At 31.5% G+C, this 25066-nt stretch overlaps 2 protein-coding genes across 2 annotated transcripts; both read right to left on the bottom strand.

The window, feature by feature from the left end:
- Nucleotides 1-366: 366 nt before the first annotated feature.
- On the bottom strand, nucleotides 367-7388 carry TOPII (topoisomerase II). Its single transcript, XM_068642960.2, has 19 exons — nucleotides 6649-7388; nucleotides 5971-6263; nucleotides 5818-5884; nucleotides 5452-5722; nucleotides 5174-5373; nucleotides 4683-4892; nucleotides 4483-4596; nucleotides 4272-4382; nucleotides 4006-4170; nucleotides 3527-3868; nucleotides 3296-3429; nucleotides 2855-3203; nucleotides 2575-2761; nucleotides 2445-2494; nucleotides 1911-2351; nucleotides 1644-1821; nucleotides 1349-1416; nucleotides 1186-1264; nucleotides 367-1099 (listed from the first exon to the last, which is right to left on the bottom strand). The coding sequence occupies exons 1-19, from the start codon at nucleotides 7204-7206 to the stop codon at nucleotides 492-494; spliced, it is 4425 nt and encodes a 1474-aa protein (XP_068499061.1). The 5' UTR covers nucleotides 7207-7388; the 3' UTR covers nucleotides 367-491.
- Nucleotides 7389-10477: 3089 nt separating this feature from the next.
- On the bottom strand, nucleotides 10478-12756 carry LOC137834772 (DNA-directed RNA polymerase subunit beta (Protein of unknown function, DUF642)). Its single transcript, XM_068642958.2, has 3 exons — nucleotides 12610-12756; nucleotides 11707-12201; nucleotides 10478-11110 (listed from the first exon to the last, which is right to left on the bottom strand). Exons 1-3 carry the CDS (start codon nucleotides 12695-12697, stop codon nucleotides 10590-10592), a joined length of 1104 nt encoding a protein of 367 aa, XP_068499059.1. The 5' UTR covers nucleotides 12698-12756; the 3' UTR covers nucleotides 10478-10589.
- Between the last annotated feature and the right edge of the window lie 12310 nt (nucleotides 12757-25066).

Raw genomic sequence — 25066 nt, 5'->3', positions numbered from 1 at the left:
AATAAATATGCAACAAATTCAAGCAAGAAAAAATATGGAAAATCTCAATTTGGCTAATAGAAGTTTTAAAAATGCTCTAATTCCATTATTTATTCATCATCTACTCAATTTTTTCAACTATTACATTTCTTTTACCTTTTGAGACAATGATAAGATAATAAGAATTTCAACTTGCCAGAAATATCAAATTATTTTAGAAGTACATATAAATTAATTATTATATAATCATTTTATAAGCACAGGAATCATCATAATCAGTACTACAAAAGTTGGAGCCTTTGTTAAGCAAATCTAAAATCATTGGGCTGCTGTCAATTAATATAACTCAGGTGATAATGAGTGAGAAACTCTTCTAAATCAAAAATCTTGGAGATAATTACAAATCCATTCCATTCATGAAGTTAAAATCAAGTTCACAATTATACACATAAGGAGTTAAAATCCACAAGACGCAGATCAAGTTTCTTCAAGTTGTTAAAAAAAGCACACACCTAGGCCGAGTCTTCGTCATCTTCCTCAAAATCAGAGTATTCTTCATTTTGATCAGAATCTTTGTCACTTTCAGAATCACTCAGTATGTACGTCGTTTGCTTACGATTGGCTCTTTGAGGTCTAGCTCTTGCTGGGGGTTGTGCAACCTCAACCACTTCCTCTGAAGTGCCTGGAGAAGAGTTTGAACCAGCAGAACCACCAGAAAGGTCTTCACTTTCATCTTTGTCATCAGCAGCAATCCTCCCCAACACAGAACTGCTTTTCTTGTTGAATGGAGATGCCCTCATCTTCCTCACTTTCTTCTCAGGTGATATCCCTGTTTTCTCCATCATATCGGTTATAAGCTTTTGACCCAATAACTGAGATTGCTTGCCACCTACGTTTCTCTTCCTGGTAGCAGCAGGTGCCTTTTTAGCAGCAGCAGGTTTTCTCCCACCTTTCTTTTTTCCTGTGGCTGGCTGCATGATTTCATCCTCTTCGTCATCTTTAACATCATCATCACTAGCTGAATCATCCAACACTATGGTTGACTTCTTTTTTGCAGCAGGACCCCTTCTTTTTGGCACTGTCTTCCCAGCAGGCGCAGGAGGCTCTTCATTTTCCATGCCTGTGCAGGTTAGTAAGTGCTCACATCAATACTGCACGGGAATTAATTCGAAGATTCAGAATTTTCAGTGATGCTAAAATACTTACCTGTTGATTTATCACTAGATGGTGCAAAGTTATATGCAGCTAGCCGTTCTTGAAGTGATGCAATTTCATCTTCCCCAACCTGATAAAAAAAAAAAAACAATTTGTGCTCAACAAAAACTTGCACCAAACTAGTTCTTGAAAAAAGATTTGGCAACTAGCATACCGTCTGGGTATACTCAGAACCTGCTCCTCTTCCTTGTGGTGGGTTAGTAGTAACTTGGGCAACATTCTCTGATAAGAGACAAATAGAAAAAAAGTTATACCATCAAAATTGGAATGCATGTAAATAGTATTTCTTGCAGTAAAAAAATGTTATACATAATGGGCCATTTTCAAAATTCTCTTCATTTAAAAAATAATCATATTAGTACACTTAACAATGCTAAATTTTTTTTTTGTTAAAGTAAATTGGTTTCTTTACTTATTTTCAAACCAATGAATTGCTGATTCAGACTTACCGACTTCCATTGAAGAACTATCATTCTCTGGCTCAACATTCTTGGCCTTCTTAGTATTTTTCCGCGGTTGTGGTGGCTTCTTAGCTGCTTTTGTTGCTCCTAAAGCACGATTGGATGCCTTCTTAGTTGCTTGAGTTGATCTTTTTCGTTCTTCCTCAGCATCTTTGCTATCTATTTCCTGAAAACAGAAAAACATGATAATTAAAAGATAAGTAAACATCCTATAATTATTAATAAGTAAAGATTTAAATTAGCCAAATTTCCTACATCAAGTTTCTTCTCGAGCTCATCCAGATCCTTCAACCACATAGACTTTGATGGCGTTGCTTTCAAAATTTCGAACTCCTTTTCCTTTTCAGCTTTCTCTCCCAAAAGCTTCTGAACACTTTCGAAGGTCAAAGTCCGAATAGACATGGATAACAGATATTCATAGTCGCCTCGTTTTGCTGATTCAACACTTCCAGTTTCCTGTTCTGTAGAGTTATTGTCATCTTCCTGCTCTTCTTCGTCATTTGCCCCAGCAACTACAGGTTCTGCAGATTTACCTTTCTTTGGCATGGGAGTGAAACCTTTCTGCTGCAGCTCTAACACCAAATCGGCATTCTTCCTGTTGCTCACAATAATTTCTCCACTCACAACCCCTAAAATAAACCTAACTTTGTTGTCCAACACTAACAAAAGTCGTTCAAGGTCGTTCAGTATAAAATTCTGCATGAATACCCAAATTGCATTTCAGTTCTCAATAGTAGAGTTTTTTTTTAAGATTTAGAGACCTTCCAATTACAAACCCAACAAACTCACCTTTCTTCTTTCATAATAATCCAGCCGAAGTGGGAAGAACTCTTCCAGAACTGCACAAGAAATCAAATATAAAAAAATGTCTGTAAATTTATCTGTAATTCAGAAGTTCATCTAATAAAGGTATACACACTTTGTTCTGGAGTGTCATATTTCTTAATTCTCCCTTCTGCGTCAAATAGATGCATGTTGTTTGTGCTTAAAGAGGTGGTCAGTTTAAACTTTTTAAGCAGACCCTCTTGCATGATGCCCGTTATTTTGTCTAGCTTCATCCTGACTTCTATGTCTACAATAGCGTCATCACCGTTCTGTCGGAAATCCTGCATTAAGAAAATTTTCATAAGAAAATTTGAAAAAGGATAATAATTTATTGTGCATATATAGTAAGGAAGTATTTCGGTTCAGGTTATTACATCAATTAAAGGATCCTTCACATTAGGAGAACCATCAGTTATAGACTCAAGGAACTGCTTGTAATCTTGGGTCCATTTACGGATTGGCAGCTCAGCGATTTTGAAAGTTTGTTCATCCATTTCTTCCACTAAGCCATTAACTATGTATCCACCTTCCTTGGGGCTTCTCTCAATTATTCCTCGGAATCCTTTGTACCATGGATTCATTGGCACCATCGTCTCCCCACTCAGCAAACGCCTAATGTTGGCAATAATTTCCCTTGGATTATAATTGGGAATGAAGGAACTCCAGCCTGTCCCAATTCCCTCACTCCCATTGACAAGTACCAACGGTATAACCGGCATGTACCTGTGAGGTAGAACAAAAATAATTTGAGAAAACGCCGTACCCGTCACTGATCTTAAAGTAAAGGAAAGTCTTTCAGGAATAAAAAAAAATACCAGCTGGGCTCAATTGACTTCCCATCCTCGCTCAAGTATTCAAGAAGCTTGTCATCATCTTCATGGAAGATGCACCGAGTAATAGTGTTAAGTTCAGTGTAAATGTACCTGGCGCTGGCATGATCTTTGCCTCCCTGTTAAAAGAACAAATTACACTGTTAATTCATATGTTTCAGAGCACAAGAAGCACAGATGCTGATCTTCAAATTCAGATGTACTGATTCATCTTACCAGGTTACGAGTACCAAATTGACCATTTGGTTTAAGAAGATTGACGTTGTTGCTACCCACAAAATCTTGTGCCATGTTAATAATTGTGCTAGATAAACTTTGCTCACCGTGATGGTAAGCAGAGTGCTCAGACACGTAACCAATAAACTGAGCTACTTTTATTTCTTTGAACAATTTCTTCTTAAATGAGCAGAACAGAATCTTCCTCTGACCAGGCTTGAGGCCATCAACCATAGAGGGAATAGACCTTTGAAGATCCGCCCTAGAGAACAATATAAGCTCTTTGTTAACAAAATCCCTGTAGTTTATATATCTGGCTGTATGATCCCGAAATGTGCCAGGCTGCAAGAACAGAGTGGTAGATTTTTATTAGCAGATACTCCCCTAAATTAAACATCACACCTCAAGAAAAATTAATCCCAAGACTTCATATCTTTCAATAAAATGTACAACAATGTCTGATGGGAAAACCTTCTCACCTCAAAATTACGAATCCAAGTCTTCCTATCTTCAGCCTTTTTCTTACTGAATGCCATCTCAATTGCACTTCCATCTTGCTCATCATCCCAAACAAAGTCCTTCTTATGCTTAACAAGATCTCCGAAGTACTCTCGCCCTTCCTGGGGAGTACTTGTACCCAAACCCTGTATGTAACAGAAAAAAGGATACAAAGTAAACACTCTGACTGAAAATGGAATGAACTCTAAAGCTACTTTCAAGGTTCTCCATCCTTACAGCAACAAACCTTATAGTACTTTATCTTCCAACTATTTGCACTATTCCCCAACCTTTCTCTCCATGATTCATATTCAGGCATGGAATAAAACGATAATTTGTTACCATTTGAATGAAAGGCCTGTACAGACAGCAAATTCAAAATATGAAATGTGTGACGTGATATAAATAGTATGTGACAGTATGATTTCTTTATCGTGAGTACAAAAAAGCATACTAACCCTTATTATGGGAGTGGTAAACTCAACCATAAAAGTTGGAACTTTTAGCAGTGATGGCCAGAACGAATGAATGAAATTTATTAGTAACCCTTTGATGTGGGAACCGTCATGATCCTGAACCACCGGGAAAGTTGAACCATTATAATTTCCGTCAGAAAAATAGTCAAAGCAACACCACTATAATATCAAAATACACCCACCTGATCAGCCATAATCATCAAATGACCATATCTCAAAGACCTCGCGTTTGTGTATTCTTTGTTTTGCTGCAGTCCAAGAATCTTCTTTATATTTTGAATTTCTTCATTATCCATAATCTGTTTACTGCTGGCTTCCCGTACATTGAGCAATTTACCCCTCAAAGGAAACACCCCATAATGGTCTCGACCCACAACTGAGAGGCCAGCCATCTGCATAAATAATAAAAAAATGTCACAACTCTTAATCCTTAATAACACGTATACGGGTTTGTGATTTGGGTAAAAAAAAATAATGAACCCAGGTGTGTAAAGAAGAATCTTAAATGGATATTGATTGTCGGCTTACAACTACGTCTGAAACAGGCTAATTAAAGAAAAGTCGTACAACTGTTATTTCAAAGTAGAAATTATGTGTTCTTTGAGAGATCTTTGGCTTCTAAGTTTTCAAATTGAAGTTAATCATATTATTCAGGTTTGCAAAAATAACTTACAGCAAGGGCCTTAGCAGAATCTCCCTCGGTCAATATCAAGGTACACTTCTCTGAGTTCTTACTACCAGCATCATTGGCATCTTCTAGCTTCACAATTCCGCGAAGCCTCTGAGTCTTTGTCCCATCAGATTTTTTAAGATCTTTGCTTTGCTTAAAATCTGCCCACGATAGGAGAGTGTCCACTATACCAGAATTTGAAACTGCAAAACAGTGCAACATGTATGCGTAAGACACCAATTCTTACGGTTGGATTATGTAGATTTTTTAGAAAAACAAACCTTCCTTCAGCATTGACTCAGGAACATCACATTTAGAACCAAAACTAGCCTGTCTAGTTGTGAGAGTTTCCTTAGTTTGAGAATCAAAGGCAGGATTGTCAATAAGCGCATTGACAAAAACCCACAAATGATTCTTCACGTTGTGAGCTTTCACACTGGCATCCTTTTTCTTCTTATTTACTTTAGCCATTACAAAGTTTGTAATCTGATTGGTGACATAATCAACATGAGTTCCGCCCTTGATTGTAGCAATGGAATTAACAAAGCTGACCTGTTAAAAACAAATTAGCAGTGTATGAGATAAAAGAGATAACATCAATGAACTACCAGGAAGCAGTAACTTTGCTTCAGAAGGTCACTAGTCACCTGTTGAAACTGGCCATCACTTAGACTCACGCAGATCTCCCACCTGTCACCTACTTTTGCATGAATCCTATAGACAACAACATAGCCAAGTTAGTACAGCAAATACAGGACAGGAAAAAAAAATACTGGCTTCTCAAACTGCACTTCACAGACCTTGGAAGTGGCACTGGTTTGGATTTCTCTGCTGATTTGAGGTAAAGATCAGCATAGTCACGGAATGATTTCATGCGGATCAACTGTCCATTAAGTTCAACCTTAACTGTCTTTCCAAGGCACCCAGCCATGTCTAACACCCTCTTTTTCATCAAAGCCACAACGTCTTCTTCAAGATGGTCCATTCTAAACTTTGCCAAGTCAGGCTTGAAGGTTACCTTGGTCCAGTTCTCACCAGCCTTGCATTTTGTTATCACCGGCTCAGACTTCTTCCCCATGTTGTTGGAGAAAACCTTTCAACCACAACCAGAAAACCCCATCAGCAACACCCATAGAAATGACCATTTCCAGCTTCATACACCAATTATCGAAAAACACTCAAACCAAAGAAAAATCACACATAAAACGCTAAATTCACAAAATTCAGAATTAAATATTAAAGTAGATAGATTTATTCGCAGAAACCAAAAATTTCCGGGCAATTCTCCCGCAATAAAGGCCAAAAATTGATAAAGAATGGTTAGCATTCCAATCCAACGAAGAACCCAACGACTCGCTACTTAAGCAACGTAATCACTCGAACTATTATTAAACAAAATTTTCTGAAAACCCTAGAACTGTTCAATTAAGGACGAGAGCCAGGAAATGGAGAGAAACTTGAAGGGCTGAGAAGAAGACCTGCTTATACTTCTTGAGGCGCTTTCCGTCAGCGGTTTCGATGACGAACTCGGTGGAGAAGATGTTGGTGAGCTTGGCGCCGTAGCCATTGCGTCCGCCGGTGGTCTTCTTGACGTTGTCGTCGTAGTTGCTGCTGGTGAGCAAGTGGCCGAAGATGAGTTCGGGGACGTAGACTTTCTCCTCCTGGTGGATCTCGATGGGTACGCCATCGCCGTTGTTGAAGACGGAGACGGTGTTCTGCTCGGCGTCGATGGTGACCTTGAGGGCGTCCATGGAGGGATCCCGCTGCTTGTTGTCGGCGGCGTTGACGAGGATCTCGTCGAAGATCTTGTAGAGGCCAGGGACGTAGGAGATAGGGCGTTGCACCATCTCGTCGTTCTCGTAGACCCAGAGCGTCTGCGTGTGCTTCTCGATGGACCCCACATAGGTGTCGGGTCGGAGCAGGATGTGTTCCAGCTGCGTCTTCTTCTGGTAGACTTCTTCGATGGTCTTCCCCGCTGCGGCGGCCACATTGGCGGCGCTGCTGCTCTGGAGGGGGCGCTTCGTCTGGGGCTCCATGACACGGAGGAAGTGTCTAGAGAGAGAGAAAAAGAAGGTTGAAGTGGATTGAAAGAGAGTGTGATTTTGCAAATGTTTTCACTATGGAGGAATTAGATTTTATGCGCAACTTCTGACAACGGTCGAATAGGTTTGAATTTCAAATCTTCGGAGCTTTGAATTTGAGCGGGATTTTGACCCCTCGCTAAGCTTTACCTTTCTACACCCCCCCACTTTTTTAACCCATTTCTGAACATGCATTCTCATAATTTGATAAAATGACCAATTTACCCCGTCCATTTCTTTCTCTCTATATCAAATCAATATTTTTGTCACAACTGTTTGGTGTTGTTGTTGCACTCCGGATGATTAGTGTTCACGCGGATGGAAAATCAAAGAAAGTTTACGTTTGGATCAAGGAGTCTGCAGTGATTAAGGAGAGTCGAAAGACAAAGAAAGTAAGAGAGTAATCTTTGCTGGTTTGTGAAGATTTGTAGAGAAAGTTTACATTTTACCATCTTACCATTTGCCACTTATCATATCATTGTGTTATAACAATAGATAAATGTGTGAAGTTATATTTTTATCAATTAAAAATATATATAATTTCAATCACATCTCTTACAAACTTTTATAAATTTTCCTTACATTTTTCACTCTATCCAAACACTTTAACTTTCTTTACACTTCTCTTTTAAATCATCTCAAATATATTCTCTCATTTTCACTCCCTAATTCAAATAAAGCATTCAAAAGAAGAGAATGAAAGTGTTATAGTTAGAAGAATAAGAAGAGAAAAAAAAAAGTCTCATTTAGAAAAGCTCATTTTAGAGTACATTTTATGTATTCTAAAAAACTTGTTTTCTAAAAAATGCATTCTAGAAAATATTATATACATTTAAAAAAAATGGAAAAGTTTCTTCCAAAATATATTTCATACATTCTGGGAAAATTTATTTTGAAAATGTTATCCTATGCTGGAATGTATTTCACAAATTCTGGAAAGTGTGTTTGAAAAAATGTGGGGGTGCAGAAATAAAAGCCCCTTTGCTATGGTTTTGTGACACACATACGGGCTATCACTTGTAGCATCTTCCTAGGATAAAACTACCCATGTTAATATACAAATTTTAACTTACCTTTCCTTCTTTATATACACCCTAAATACAACCTAAGGCATTTTACTTCAACTTTAAGTAATTCATATTTGCATTTTTTATTTATCATTTTTGTTTCCATTAGTGTTCTGGGATGGGTTTTGTGTTTTTTTTTTCTTATACTAAACACATGTTCTAAATTAGTTTTCATGAAAAACTTTAATTCACCATTGAAAATAATTCATGATGTTTGTACCTTTGATTTGATAAGTAATGTGTGTGAAAGATGTCTCAAACTAAGTAGATTGTGTGAAATATCCTCAGTCACTGAAAAACTACAATAACTAACTATTAATATAAAATGTTGGTTTTGCTAGAAATCAATAGGTTAATGAATTTTATTAAATAGATATGCAGATTAAAAATTATGTGTTTTGTTTATAAATATATATTTTGTATGAATATCAAAATAGTCACATGAAATGCTCTCAAATTTTATAATCAAATTTGCATATTTCATTGTGAGACTTACATTTATTTTCATTAGTGTAATGATAGCATGAATAAATTATGATCCCCTGAATAAACTATGTGAGAGCAAATTACATTCCAAAGAGAGATAGGAGAGTAAAGTTTAAAATATGAAGTATATTTTTCAGTGATTGGAGAATTTATATTATAATAAAATATTATTCTGAATATTTTAGTGGGATCAATTCATAGGAATTTTATTTTAGACAAATCTCAATTGAAATGAAGAACTTTTTTATTATATTTCATATTTGATAATATCTTCTTTAAGATTTTGTATTTATTGATTTTTTTAAAAATATTTAAGTTTATTGTTTTAAAAATAATATAGTCAATTAATAAAAATGAAAATAGAAATAGTGTTTAACAATGCAAATGAATGGTCTACATTAGGGGTGACAAAGTGGGCAGGCAGTGCGGGTTGGTCCGCGGCCCGCAGTAAAAACCACGGGGTGGGTTAACGTTTTCAACCCGCATAACTCGTAGTCCACGCGGGCCAACAGCAGGGCGGGACGGACTGACCTGTTAGTCCGCAAAAATAAAAAATAAAAAATAAAAAATAAAAAAATTAATTAACTTGATAGCAATGGTTTGGTAGAAGAGTGACAACTTTGAGTGAAATAAAATTAGGTTTTCACTCAAAAGACAACGCATTACATTGTTCAAAAAAAGCACACAACACACGACACACTCTCTCGCGTGGCTTCGCCCGCAAATGTCGCGCGCTACTACCGCTCTGCAGCTGCACACCACTACTGCCTCCACTCCTCCTCTATGTTCCAAAAAAAAAAAGGGTCAACTCGAATGCGAGACGGATCATGAAAACCAACTTGCATTTTACAAGCCTAAGCGGGGCGGGCTGACCGCTTTGCCACCCCTAGTCTACATCCCTAAATATTTTTTCAATTGTCCAAATACATGTGAAATGAACCAATGTTACAAACTAGCTTCAAGACTTGCAAACTAAGTTTTGTATATATTTTGGTTGTTAACTCTCTTTAGTTTAGCACTTTGTTTTATAGCTGAGTAGTGGTGAGAAGGTAGGCCTTGGATCGCATTTCAACCCTTCAGTCCACTTTGACTCGTCTGGCTTAGCTTACCAAACTAGCATACTACTTTGTTAGCCTTTTTTTTTAAATTAAAATAAAAATAGTTTTAAATATTTTTTTATTATATTATTTGAAGAATGCAAATATGGAATAACATTGTATTAACATGTGACATTAATAATAAGATGCTCAAAATTACGTTTTTTCTTAGAATAAAGTAATACGAAAATTTGTTGAAGGATATTTTAATTAATTTCACTATTTTACATGGACCCAAAAGAATAATTTACCTTCTTAAGTGTATAATACTTATTTGGTTTCATATTAGATCCAATCAAACATGAATTCATATTTCACATCTAAACTCAAACTACTTTGAGAAATCATGCATTTTCAATAATAAATCATCAATTCAATCACTCGTTGGAACAAATTCCTAACCTTCTATAAGCAAATATAATTCAAAAGTAACACTTGGATCAAATTCCTTCCATGCATGTACTTTATGAGTTCCTTTAAATTGAACTTGTATAATATCAACTTACTAACGATTTCAACCATGTTTTGTGATGAAAATGTAAAAGGAAAATTGAAATTTACAAGAATGAACAACAGTTGAGAATATGTTTCATCTTCTTGCAATTATAGAGAAAATACAGACTCAAGGGATTGCAAAAATCTCAATTACTACATATTTTAGTAAAGGTAGAACAGAAAGAAACCATGTTTAGGCAACAGGGAACACTATGACTTGATCAATAACAGGGCCACAAAGAGAACCATAATCATCACTTCTGGTATGATAGAAGGAGCTGTAGAAAGTGAGTCTTGTTCTCTTTGCAATAGCTTTGAACTTGAAACTCACAGTCCTGAATGTGCCCTTTCCTTCAGATTTGAAGGGAACTTTGAAGGTATCTTTAGCAGCAAATGCTTCAACCATCATGGATCCATTGCACCCATTTTTGGCATCTCCAACTGAAAATGTGATGTTGTAGACTTTGTTGGTATCTGTTCTGATGACTTGGGCAATGGCACTTTCCCTGCCTGCCACAAGCTCCACTGCCCCCAGCCCAAATGGGACATTGAAATGCTTTGAATCAATGAACTTCACAGCCTTGAGGGACTCAATGATCCAACCAGGAAGTGGGGAGAACCCATCTTGTTGTTGAGGAGGGAGCAGAACACCGTTGGTAGAGTTGAAAATGGGGAATGGACCCTCCTCAAAGCCAGGATTTTTCACCAAGTTAACTGAAAGATACAGTGTAATGGTTTCATCAGAAAATGCCAGTTCTATGGTACACATTCTCATATGAGGCTTAGTAAAATCAGATACTTCATATTCCACATCAAAATAATAGTAACTATATTTTCACACCCCCATTATGTAAATTGAGTTTCTCTCTCTTCCTAGTTACCACAAAAGATGAGGGTGCAAAGGTAAAGAGGAAAAAAACTAGATTTGGGGAAAACACTTTTGTGTCTAATAATGTGCTATCAGGCTCCACCCATGTGCCTAGCCAAGTGAAAGATCCAATTTTCATATATTCTATAAATGTGACTAACTGTTCATTTTTTGACAAAACATGGACCTACACACTGAAAATGTGATGGCATCATGAGAGACAGAAGAGCATGGAAGTACTAGTCATTCAGAAACTCAGAAAATGGATTCTTACAACTTTCAGATGTGTCAAAACCGCAGAAAGATCTATATTGCATATGGATTTGAAGTTGTAACATGTATTCAAAGACAAAAAGGAGTATGTTTCATAGTAGGCATTTGATCAAATTAAAATGTTAGATTCCAAGAGTAAAGTAGCATAGCATGGCCTGTATTTCATTACCTCTAGTAGGCATTGGAGGGTAGAACTCCCTGATAGCAATGGCATCCAAAAGTGGCCCACAAGCTGGATCTTCTTGAACTCCAGGGTTGTGGAAAGTCACTTTGACAACATTAGAAGTGGCCTTGAACCCCCAAGCAATAACATCACCATTGAGGTTATAAAGGGTCTGCAACGGAACATCACCAGTCTGTGGAGGCACAGAGATTCGCAATACTTCATCTTGTGCACAAGTCCTTGAGGCCCCAAGAATTAGAGCATAGAGTTGACCCTGTTTGACCTTGATAGTTTGGGAGATCGAGGCCTCATTACCAAGTCTCACAGCATGAATTCCATGAGTAACTGGGAAGAACATGCCACCAGGTTGGGGTCCCCCAGAGACATACTCAATCAGACCACTGATCTCCCATTTGGGCAAAGCAAATTTCCCAACCAGCTTTGTTTTCTTCAGGTATTTGGGGTTCGGCTGCTCCTCAAAGTTCCCATTTTGAAGGTAAGCTATGGAGTTCAAAATTACAAAGAAAAAAAAAACACAGCTTGAGAATCAGTGTTACCAAGTGCACATTGTTAGATCCATGTTTAAAATGAGACAGTGGTGAGATAGCATATTCATAAACTTGGTCATGTGTTTCTACTACAGACAGTTTCTCAGAGGGGCTAAATCACAACATTATGGACAGATCTTAAGGCTACCCTTTAAAAATGTTCAACCAAGTAACCCACAGAGACATTCCATCAAGCAAATCAGAGTAAAAGTGGACAATGCAGAACAAGTCTTTGAAGTAAACATAGACAAAGTGAGCATAAACTCAAGCTAAAAAAGAAACATATAAAGTACTTTTTGTGTTTCCTTTTCACATTCCTATGTATGAAAAAATGAAAGGGTGTGAGATGTTAGCAAAATACCTTCTGGTACTCTGGGCTCAAGGGCAGCAAAAGCCGAAGCAGCACATAGCAAAGCCAAAAGGAGCAGTGAAGAGAGAGTAGGTGCCATTTTCAGTGGAAAAGTGAGGGTAGAAGAAGACAAGTGTGTTGCTCAGAAAGAGCTGGTGTGAAGGTGAAGTGGATGAAGCTTCACTTGGTTTTATAATGGAAAGAGAAAAATGGATGGTACTTAGCAAAAATCACGTAGAAAAGTGCATTAGGGGGGAACACACACATGATTTGTCTTTAAAGTTTTGATTTTTTTTTCTCCACCCGGTTTTTTCTCCACAATTCATGCTGTGAACACCTTTGATTTGATGTTAAAATTTCTCTTAGATAGAGAGCAGAAAAAAAATGTGTTACTTAATACAAAGTTTCTCTTTTTTTTTCTCCAATTAAAAACAAAATAATGTAAAACATATAGTGTTTCATTAACAAATTTGTTCCATGTTATGATGTCGGTGATCATATGTTTTTTTTAATAAGTTTTCAGTTTCAATCTGAGATGAGAATCCAAAATTGTTTGAGTAACTTCTAGATATGTTTTTTTTATTCTTCCTTGGTTTTGCAAGTGAATTAATTATTATTTTATTATCATTATTGATTTATTGTTTTGTGATGCAGTGATGTGTTTGGTTTTTCCTTATAAACTATTAAGTTGTGATTTGGATAAAAATATAAAAAATAACTTGTCCAAAAAATTTAGCATGATTATCTATTTATCCTATTTAAATTCTAAGTAATAAATTATGACATTCAATACTCTTTTTTATATATATATTGAGTTAGGTGAGTAGGTAGTTGTAAATTCTTTAATATGAGTTTAATTGTTACACCAAAAAAAAATCCTCTTTTATTATATCAGGGTTTTAACTGTGTTGTTTTATAACTCATTTTTTAATTTTTAATTTTTAATTTTCCTCAATTAAATCATATTTGTGTTAATAATTCTTATTTAGATAAGGCTTTGTTTGTTGTATTATTAGTTTCTTTGACTGATTGGTGTATTATTAGTTGGTGAATATAATAAGTGACATTTACATAATTAAACTTGTAATTATCATGTGTTAATAATCATTTGGTAAATTTATATGCATTTTCTGAAATATTAATAATTAATTTATAATGCAGTTGTTAATGGTCAAATCCTAAACCAAAAATGTCAAAGCAATCAACTTTATAATTTACTTTGGTTCACATTAGGGCAACGAAAGATGTAATTATTATTTTTTATATATAAATTGGTATATACAGATTAAAAATGTATTTTTTAAAATAAAAATGGTAATTAAATAAATATTAGATAAAAATGAAAATCTATAATATTTATTTAAAAGAAAAATGTTTCAGGAAAATTACTTTTAAAATAATCTGTCTCACTTTTATATTCGTTTGAGAAAAATATTGTATTTAAACGAAAATATAAGAAAAAAATTATGAAAAAAGAAAAAAAAATGAAAAGTAACTTTCATTTCATATTATTTAAATTTAAAAATTTATAAGATAAAATCTAGGTCAAGATAGGTTCATGTTCTATTGCTCTCTTTGGGCCACGTGTTTCTTACTTTATAAGTGGGTCCATTTCTAGGTTTTGCTCTTGCCGCCAAGTGTTAATAAACTAAAAATTATATATATTATCAAAAATTAAATCTGTAACTACATTTTTCTCACATTAAAATGTATACAATGTTATAATTTTTTATACTTTTAATACTTTTTTTTATATATAATCATTTCAAAAATTAAAATAATATAATTCAAAAAATATACATAATTTTGTAAAAATAATATTAAAATATTATATAACCACTATTTTTAAAAGAAAAACATTTTAAAAATTAAATAAAAATCTATTCAATTACTTATGTTATTAAAGAAATAAATAATTTTTTATAATTAAAATAAAAAATATCTAATTGACGCAAAAAATATTAACAAATGGTATATTCCTTGTATAATGATATAGATTTTTATCTACTAAATTATACTTAAATGTGGACTTTATCTATATAAGTCTGAATTAAATTTTATTTTTATCTTTCAAAATTCAAAAATTAGTTTTCATTTTTTATAATTAAAAAAATTGTTTTGGCTGTTTGTCCGATTTATTTTATGTAAATATTATTAAAATTAAATATTTGTAAATAAAAAGATATATATTAAAATATCTACAAGGGACCACATGCATTTTGTAATTGTGTTTATTAAAATATTGAGTAGGTGATGCTTAATTACTATCATTCACTTTTTGTTCTTTCACTATCTAAATAAACAGTGTTATTATTTAGAAAGTAGATATCACCACTTACTTTTCAACTAATTTTTATAAGCTATTTAATTTAACTTTTTCCCTTATATAGATAATATGTTAATGTTGTCTTAAAATACATATTAGTTATTTAGTTATCAATTTTTGGTTGTTGATTTCGGATTCCTTTTGTTAATCATGTCTATATAAAAGAAATTACAATATGAAATGTTTAAATAGTGTTTTCTTTCTTAATTAGTTTCACACCAAAAAAAATCTATCAATTATGTGATGTGATATAAAAAAGAAAAATAAATATAAAAAGATGAACTTCAAATTAGATTTATGCTAGAAAATAAATAAAAGTAACTCGAAGGAATTAAACAAAACGGTAATTAAAAAAATATAATTATTATGAAAATATTTAAACTAGCAAAAGAGGAGTTCAACCATTAAAGTAGTTAAAATAAGTTTTTTTTTTCAATCAAGAACTAAATATTAATATATAAGATATCACCTCAATACATAAGAGTTTGAACAAATTACTCTCAATCCCAAAAGGTAGAATCAGTTACGCATACTTCTAGCACCTTCCATTTTTTCAATTGGGTTACAATTCACTCCATGGTGTTTTCCTCTTAATCTAGCACTAGTTAAAATAAGTTTATTATCAACTCCAAAATTAGCTTTTTTTTTTCTAAGATATCTTAAATTTCATATCCTCACATTTACTACTAGCAACATGACTCAGACATCCTCGAACAACGTCGTTAATATTAGCTTTAATCATCTCTAATAAGACATATTCTAAATAATTTGAAAAGATCTCAATTCTTTCCAAAATCTTGTTTGGATATAAAAATAAGTTTATAATAGAAAAGTCAATAATATTATTATTTATAATTATTTTTAAAATAATAACCTGATAATTTGATGTATTAATAAATAGTGTAGATGGTGATCCATAGAAATTGATGAGTGAATATGTAGTTATGTATCTAAACACATGACATTACCATTTTGGCTTATATTGTAGTTAATATATCTTAATTAAGATGATTAAACCACATCAAGGGAACAAGAACTCTAATTAACCATATCCACATCCACATAATTGGATTTATAGCCTAGAAAGTTAAGAACCAATTTTGAGTGAATAACAGAAAAATGGAAGAAAAAACATGAGCATGTGACACTGGTTCTGCATATTAGGATAATGTTAATATATATATACATATATATATATATATATAAATGAAAAATCAATTTACTTGCTATTTTCATTATTCATATTTCCAAAATCTAATATGAAGAATATTAATAATTAGATTAAAAATAATAACATATAAGGACAAGGAGGAAATCATTTAGATTTATTTATTTAAAAATATTTTTTTTTTGGAATAACTTAGTTTTTCTCCTCTCTAAAATGTAATTAGTATGTTATATTTATCTAACAAATACATGAGGAATATGTAATAAATTATTTTTAAACCAACCAATCATTTTAAGATAATTGTTATAAAATATAAAAGAATTATATCATAAATATTTTAATATATCTTTAGTATGATTAAGTCACGTGTTCTGATCATTCTCTTTGAAGGAGACAAGTCACGTGGTTTCCATCTCATATCCGAAAGAAAGAGAGATTTTCCATAATATTACTAAAATATGCTTCTTATTTATTTTCTAAATTATGTAACTTTGAATTCTGCTTTTACTTTTTATTTTTTATATAAAAAATAAAACTCCTTAACTAGTGCCGGAAGAAATAATACTTCTTAATTTGTCTAGTGATAAATTCATTAAAGTTTCAATGAAGAATGATATGTTGGATTTTAACGTAATTATATTTTTTAGTATTAATATTCATAATAGTAAAGTTCTTCATCCTCTTCCGGTTAAATGAGAGTTTCTTTCACCTGGTTAGGTTAAAATTAACACTGACGGGACTACTACGGGTATTTTGATCTTGCTATTTGTGGATATTTTTTCCATGAGAGTATGAGGGAGTTTCTTGAAGTTCAGACTGCTATGTTGTTGAGTTTTATGGAGTTATACATGCTATGGAGAAAACTCAAAAGATGAGACTTATTAATGTTTGGCTTGAATATGATATGCCTTGGTTTATGTTGCGTTTACTGCTATAACTAATGTTCCGTAGATGCTACGTAATTGATGAAATACTTGTCTTAATTACCGTGGGAAAATCAGGTTTAGGGTGCTCATATTTTTCGTGAAGAAAATGCATGTGCTGATAAGTTGACTAATTTAGGATTTATTCATAGAGAACCATTTCATTGGTATAATAGACTTCCATCTAGTCTGTTTTATGAATAGGTATAGTCTACATATGTATCATTTTTGTTAGCATATGAGTTTTGGTCTAGTTCCCCCATAATTTTTGTATTTTATTTCTTTTTTTAATAATATTTTTTCATGTTATGGTAGATGATTGTTGTTACTTGAGGTGTCAATCTAGCTGAGATGTCAAGTTGCATAGTGATACCTAATATGAAAGCTTCTATATAAAAATATAAATAAATAAAACTATCATATTTTAAAATGAAAACTAACTAATGCATACAAATATAAATATCAAGTTCAATAAATCACATACCTCTTATGGAAGATCCATGTTAAGTATGGTGTAACATAAACTAATATTTGATCTAATTTAAGACTTCTATCAACAAAGAACATAAGAGTCAATTATTAGAGTGAATTCATTATAACTCAAATTGCACATCTACACATGTCACTTGCAAAAAAAATTCTTTATTTTCTCACCACTTGATATCTTAGTCTACACACATGCACACACATCAATCATATAATTCATACTTAGTCACAACATCATTCACGAACAATCCACTTCCAACTATTAAAGGGAAACATGTAAAATAAACTCATAATTTCATTACAACAATTTAAAATGAATATCAAAGTTATTTAAATAAAATAAACCCATATATTTAACATAATCTTCATATTGGATATCATGGTCTCTTATTTCATTATATTGCATCACAATTCAAAAACAACTAATAAAACATTAATCAATCATTCAACAACTTCACTTAAAAATAATAAGTCATACCGAGCTTCATTAATCCAATTGATCTCAAATATAACTCATCAGAAAATTAAGAGGACAAAATAAAAATATTATGAAAACTTCAATTTAAAAAAAAATATGTATTTAGCTTAAATGTTCAAAAATCACAATAAATTCAACCACAATTGAGAACCTTACCTTTGCTCGCTAAAATAGCACATAATTGGAGTTTTAGATCTCTTTTCTAATTGATTCCAAAGACAATAGAAAGTTAACATCCAAACTACAACTTTTATGAAGACCACTAAGCCTAACTCTAAAATACTTGATCCACTTAATGCTTACAAATACTAAACAAATTTAAGAAAAGATTTCATCCATTTGTTTTTAGGTCTGAATTCCCTAAGGGAATTTTGGTCCAAGAGTAATGTTTTCTGCATGAAATGGGTTGGGTGGAATTTCTATTTGTTGAGCAAAATTATGCAATGCTTATCATTATGTAGAATTTCAAAAACCAATTCCAAACTTCAAGCAAAACACATTGCTAATAAGTTGCAAATTCTTGACTTTAATTACCAACAATCTTATTTCCACCTTTACATCAACCTAACCAATTTTTACCAAATAAAACCAATTGTTCAATTATAAGCTAATTTAAGAATATAAAGGAAATTCATAGTTTATCATCCAATCTTAATCACTCCTAGTTTCCTCAACCAAAATTTAAACTATCCATCTTCAAGTATTCTCTAAACAACTACTAAAATAAAGTAATTGTACAAAGCTACCTAAAATGTTACTTCCGATTGTATATTAACATAACCACAATTAACCATACTAAACCCAATCATATAATCCTAGCAAAACAATAAGTTTTCAAGATGATGCAATCACGCCCAATTTGAGTTGTCACAATCTAACATTCATCACGATCTAATATCATTATTAAGTCATAACTCGCATCCAAAAAATAATTATTTTCAATACACAAGCATAATTTTTCAATCAATTTAACAAGGGTAAAAAAAATAATTCAAAGTATCTCATAAAAATTTCCCCTAAACCCTAATCTTCCACATATCTTCCAAGTTTAAACTTAACTTAAGGATGAACTTCAATAATCATGCACCAAATTAAACATTTACCTTGGAATCATTTAAAAATATTAATAATAATATATTCTCTTTCCTGAAAGTGTAGTTACTTCAACAAAACTCCAATAATCCTTGATGAACACAGGAAGTTCAAACCTTCATATAAAAACTAGTAATCAAACTAAAGATATTACTACGACCTTAAAGTAGGAGAGATTAATATTTTCCTATTAGACTACACATGCAAACACACAACTTAGGATGAAAATTTTCTTTCTTGTTAACAACTTAAGGAAAAAAGCTAAAGAAGACCGTACTTTAAACAAAACTATGATTGGATGGACATGTTCTATTATATGTTAACTTCACTATGGTAGGTTTGAATTTTGAAAAATATGAATGAATAACTAAAAAATATAGGAAAAAATTATTTTAAAAAGATGTTGATTTTTATAAATGAAGTTTGAATAATCACCATTTCTATTGAATTAAAAAAATAAAATATTTAGGTTTCATCTTATTTTAAGTACGCACTCATAAATAAATTAATTTGATTTTTATAAAATAAGTCAATCTCAAACCAAATTCAAGAAAGATTAAACTCTTTTATAAAGTCTTAATTTTGAGAAAATTTTTAAGAAAAATCTATGAAGCAATAATTGAAAAGAACAACTATCATTTTAAACATTATAAATAGAATATAGTAGACACCATATAAAGGAAGAAATACATTTCTAAAACACACATTACTTCAAAAATGACTTGTTTTATAATGTATCTTTTCAACTTTCTATCTTTTCTCTCTTTTTAGTTAAAGTTCTTTTTTTTTTCCTTTAATTTTCCTCACCATTACTACTCACTTTTATCAATTATATTACACGAAGTATTTCCTAAAAAAATTGTTTTGTTTAATATATAAAGTGGAATGTTTTCATTTTATAAGGTTAAAAAAAGGATTGTTTTATATCTATATATTTATTTGGAAATCAAATTATTTGTATTGATATAAGTTTAATAATCATTTGCTTAAATTCAAATATATTTATATATTTTAAAAATATGTTTTATAAGTAAAAATTAAAATCATAAATTGAAAGCATCAAAACTCTATCCAGTCATTATGGAGATCCATTCTTCACCAAAAACATAATCTAGACAATATAAAATTTAATTTAAACACATCAAGGATAATATATGTTGATTTTCAAATATCAAACTCTACATACCACAAAAATTTCTTCATAATTAAACTATCCAATGAGAAAAATAAAATAATTATAAAAAAAGGGATAAAATCAATAACAAAATTTCACTTAGAAGTTAGGGTTTAGAGTTTTAAAAAAATTACATTATAAACTAAGTAAAAAATCAACATATAATCTCCATTTAAATTTTTTTTTTAATTTTTATTTCAAAAAAAATTATTAAATAAAAATTAATTTTAAAGAAAATAAATAAATAGTTGTTATATTGACTAAATTAGAAATCGTTTTAGATACTAAAAAAATTGTGCTTTCTAAATTGATTTTTATTATTGTTAAATAAATTTTAAATTAATATTTAATTAGCTATCAAAATTTTAATTATTAATTAATTATTTTTTAAATTTGATCTCTAATTTAATCAATATAAATAATTAATTTTTTTTAAAATTATTTTTATTTAGTGTTTATTTTTAAATTCAGTTATTGAAAAAATATTTAATCAAAAGTATTGATATTCATTGCAGCATTTTCGTATTATTTTATTTTTCATAATGGTATTTGTAGATGAAATAATTGGATAGGGTTGGTCCCATCATGTGATTCAATTCTGACACAACATGGAAGGTTTTGGAAAGGATGACCTAATTTTAAATGCAGTGGGTTTTGGGCCCACTTTCTATATTTCTATTTCTAACCATTGTTTTATTTTATTGAAAACCTACTTCTAATACAACTTGATAGCTACTTCTTTCCAATATTTTGTTTGTATCGAGAAATGAATTTGAGAAGTAAATAATATTAAAAAAATAAAAAATTAATTTGAAAAAAGATAAACAAAGTAAAATTTGAAAAGAAGTAAAAATTTATAAATATTTTTGAGTGATGTGATAGATGTGATTTAATTGATAAAAATTTAAAATATTATTATTATTTATTTAAAAAGTAATCAGAAATATATAATTTATTTATTTGTGTATTTTAGTTATTTATAAGTAAAATATTATGTTAGAAATTTATTTTGTTTTAATTAAAAAAAGTTTAACATTCATAATTATAAAAAAAATTAAAAATGTAATAATATTCATAATTAATTGGAAAAAATTGAGTCTAAAGAGTTAAAATCGGTAAAAAGAAGCAATAAACTAAAAAGTCAGAGGTTAACGAAAATTGAAGAAGATGCTTGGACAATTAACATGGAAAGTTTAAATTAGTTTTGGGCTTCTTCTTCCTGCACCCCCACAATTTTAAATATTCCAACATTAACCTTGACCTATAATTTCAAAAAGGGCTACCGGATATCGGGATCTGGTAATATATTCTGGATTCATGAATCTGGAATTGATTAAATTGTGTTTTTTGGATGATGGAATGTTCTGGAAGGTAAAAGGTCATAAATTGTTGTTTTCTGGAGTGCTAAATCCGGAAGTCTAAATTGCATTATGGATTGGTGGATCCGGAATTGTTTTTTTGTGTTATGGATTCTTGAATCCGGAATGCATCACTTGCATTATGGATTTATGAATCCGAAATTGTTTTTTTGTGTTATGGATTCCTGAATCCATAATGATCTTTTTTGAATTATGGATGGTTGGATCCAGAATAATGTTTTTGACTTCTGAATTCATGGATCCGAAATGCAATGATTTTGTTTCATTTTTTTTATTTGTAGAAGCATGGACAGTATTGATGAATTTGAACAAGAATTATATGATGGAGTTGATGTGTGGGATGATGATGATATTGAGAAGTCATTATCCATGTTCTTCATGTTTTTTCTAACAGAGACTGTGGGACGTAGACGATCACTTTGTGAACCTCCTCCCCTAGTCTTCACTGTTCAATTACACCATTCAAGTTAAACCAAATTACAAACTAATGAATAAGATGTTGAACCAATACAAACAAAAAACAGCAAATATAAAATTCTATTGAAACCAAAAGAGAGAAAAAAAAAGCATTGTATCATTTCTACTAAATAAATATAAATAAACTATTGAACAAAAAAAATATTAAAAGAAGAAAAAAAGAAGATCATTGCAAATCATATTTGAAGATAGAAAAAATCTTTTGATGAAGTTTTATATGTTGAAGAAAGGATGACCATAAAAACACAAATTTGAATCCACAAATTTGGAAGCTTCCCAGATCCATAAATTTGGAACCTTTCCAGATCCACAAATTTCGAATCTTCCTGGAACCACAAATCTGGGATTTTACCGAAAGCAAAAATTCGAGATTTTACCATATTTTGTGGTCCAAAATTCCATCGGATTCTATAATCTGGAATAGAAGAAAACACTTACCGAAACAAAAATTCATAAAAAAAATGGATGTGCAGATGCGAAAGCAAAGAAATTTACTTACATTTGTCAAGAGCACTCTAAATCACCAACAAAAAATGAGATTGAAGGAGAAAGATTTGGAGGTGTTGCACTGCTGCTAGAACATGAAAGTGTGCTGCTGCAGGAACACGAAAGACCCGGCTGCGCAAGAGAGCATCCTTGCCTGCACCTCTTTAGGGTATTTTTAGGTTAAGGATATTTCTGAAATTTTAAAAACTAATAAGGGCGATTTAGTCCTTTCATAAGAGTGTGGAGGTGCAGGAAGAAATATGTGGGGGTGCAGGAAGAAACTGCCTTAGTTTTGTGGACTATTTTTTTTTGGAACTAAGGCCCACACAATTAATTACATTTGTTGATATAAATTTTTTCTGTAATTAGTTTTTAACTTGATGAATAACACAATGAGGTAACCTTTTCAAGAGTTAAGAGTTCTCAAAATATTTTTATCAACATAAAAGAAATTTATAGTAATTCTGTACTAATTTGAAATTTGTATTTTTTAATACTATTTTATTTTTATTATATTATATTATCAACTATATTATTTATATAATCAATTCCATATTATAAACTTAATTTTATAATATATAATTATTATACGTTATAAACTTAATATACAATTGATTATGCAAATAAGTTAAGATTGTTCAAAATCTCATATGCAAATGTCTACCCATGATAATATCTTATATACTAGTGTATAACTTTAAATTTAAAATATTCTTTATTTTGGGTTTGTGTTTGATTCTATTAACACCTTAGTATAGAACCAAATACCAACCAAATGAAGGCAATTGCTTCCTGCACCATATTACTACACCGATTCCAGCGGAAAAAACGAAACTGTCCTTAAATTTTTTTTCCAAAATATGTGTTCCGGATATTTTTTTCTGGAACGAAATTTTATATTACGGATTTTTTTCTAGAATGGATTTTTTATTTTTGTTTCCGGATTTTCATTTCTGAAACACAATTATTTCTTTTTCGGATTTTTTTTTCCAGAATGTATTATTTTTCAATTCCAAATTCTTTTGTCCGAAATAGAATTTTAATTTTTGTTTCTGGATTTTTATTTCCGAAACTCAATAATTACTTCCGAATTTATTTTTCCAGAATATATTATTATTAATTCCAGATTTTTATTTCCGGAATTAAGGGCATTTTTGGAAATTAAAAAAATATGTTGGGTGCAGGTTAAAAATGATTGGGCGCAGGGAGCATTTGCCCCAAATGAAATGCAGTGTTTGCTTCTATTAACACTTTAGTATAGAACCAAATGAAATGCATTTGTATTAAGTGAATATAGCAAACAAAATTCACTAAAAATTAGTGAAAATTAGTGAAGTTGATTGTGATTGTGCACATGAGTTAAGATTCAAAGACCCTCCTATCTGTATACACAAGGACCTGCATATCAACTTTGATCATTTGAAGGCGTTGCAGCCAACTTCAAACTCACATCACCATAAGGTTCTTCTTGTTTTACATCAACAACTTTATTAGTCCCTAAAACCTGTAATTCAACTTCCACATCAGTCACAAGAATAAAAGGGTATTCTAATCATTAAAAACATACATTCAAACTCACCAATACTTCAAAAAACATTCGAGCAGCAATAGCACGTGTTTTCCCCTCCAATATCTGGTTCAAGCTGAGATCAGGGAGATCTTGATCTCCAGCAGAATCCTCCAAAATTGGGTTGATTGGATGAAGAAGTGTTTTCAAATAGTCAGTTGCATTCCTGAAATTGCAAACAGGCCCAAAGAAAAAGAAGAAAGTCAGGTAAGGGTTCATTTGGATAGAGTACTGAACAAATTCACAATGGGCAAGTCCCTAAATTATATACATAAAAATAAACAACTAAATTTTGGAAAAAGACAACCTAATAACATATCACAATGGCATGCTTAAGCAAAAAATTTCACAGTGATGATTCTTTAAAAGACTATCCTACAAACCAATTTTATTAGTGCATTACTATTAACTTAAATTTCATTAACTTCAATTGTTGGTTGCAAACAGTTAAAATAGTTGTACTTGACATCAAGGGATGAGGGATATGGACACACTTACTTGGTCCTTTCGCTTGTACCTTGTGAACCTGCATAAATAACCATTGTTAACCTTAAATCTGACATAATAGAAATTGATCATCTAGTATCACTGAGTATCATATAATACAGGCAATGCCAATAATAAATAAGTAATAAAAGGGTATTTGACAAAAAAATCAAATTCGATATGACATTTAAATAGAACCTACTGGCTGGTATGTTGTTGTCCACATTCAGAAACCAAAACTCCTACAAAAACAAGTTTGACAAGCTATTAGATCCAATGCTTCAATTAAACCCTATTAAGAGGGTTACTAGAAGCAATTTTCCTGGTCCACAACAAGGATGGAATCCACTGATGGTGAAAACAGACTAGGCAGGGAGAATAGGAAAGTACAAATAAAAAATTGTTGCAAATAGACACGATCAGCTAC

This window comes from Phaseolus vulgaris, chromosome 5 (genome assembly GCF_051622355.1).
Source record: "Phaseolus vulgaris cultivar YP4 chromosome 5, ASM5162235v1, whole genome shotgun sequence".
Taxonomy (NCBI): domain Eukaryota; kingdom Viridiplantae; phylum Streptophyta; class Magnoliopsida; order Fabales; family Fabaceae; genus Phaseolus; species Phaseolus vulgaris.
Note: the sequence above shows the minus strand (reverse complement) of the source record. Positions and strands in the feature narration are given on the sequence as shown.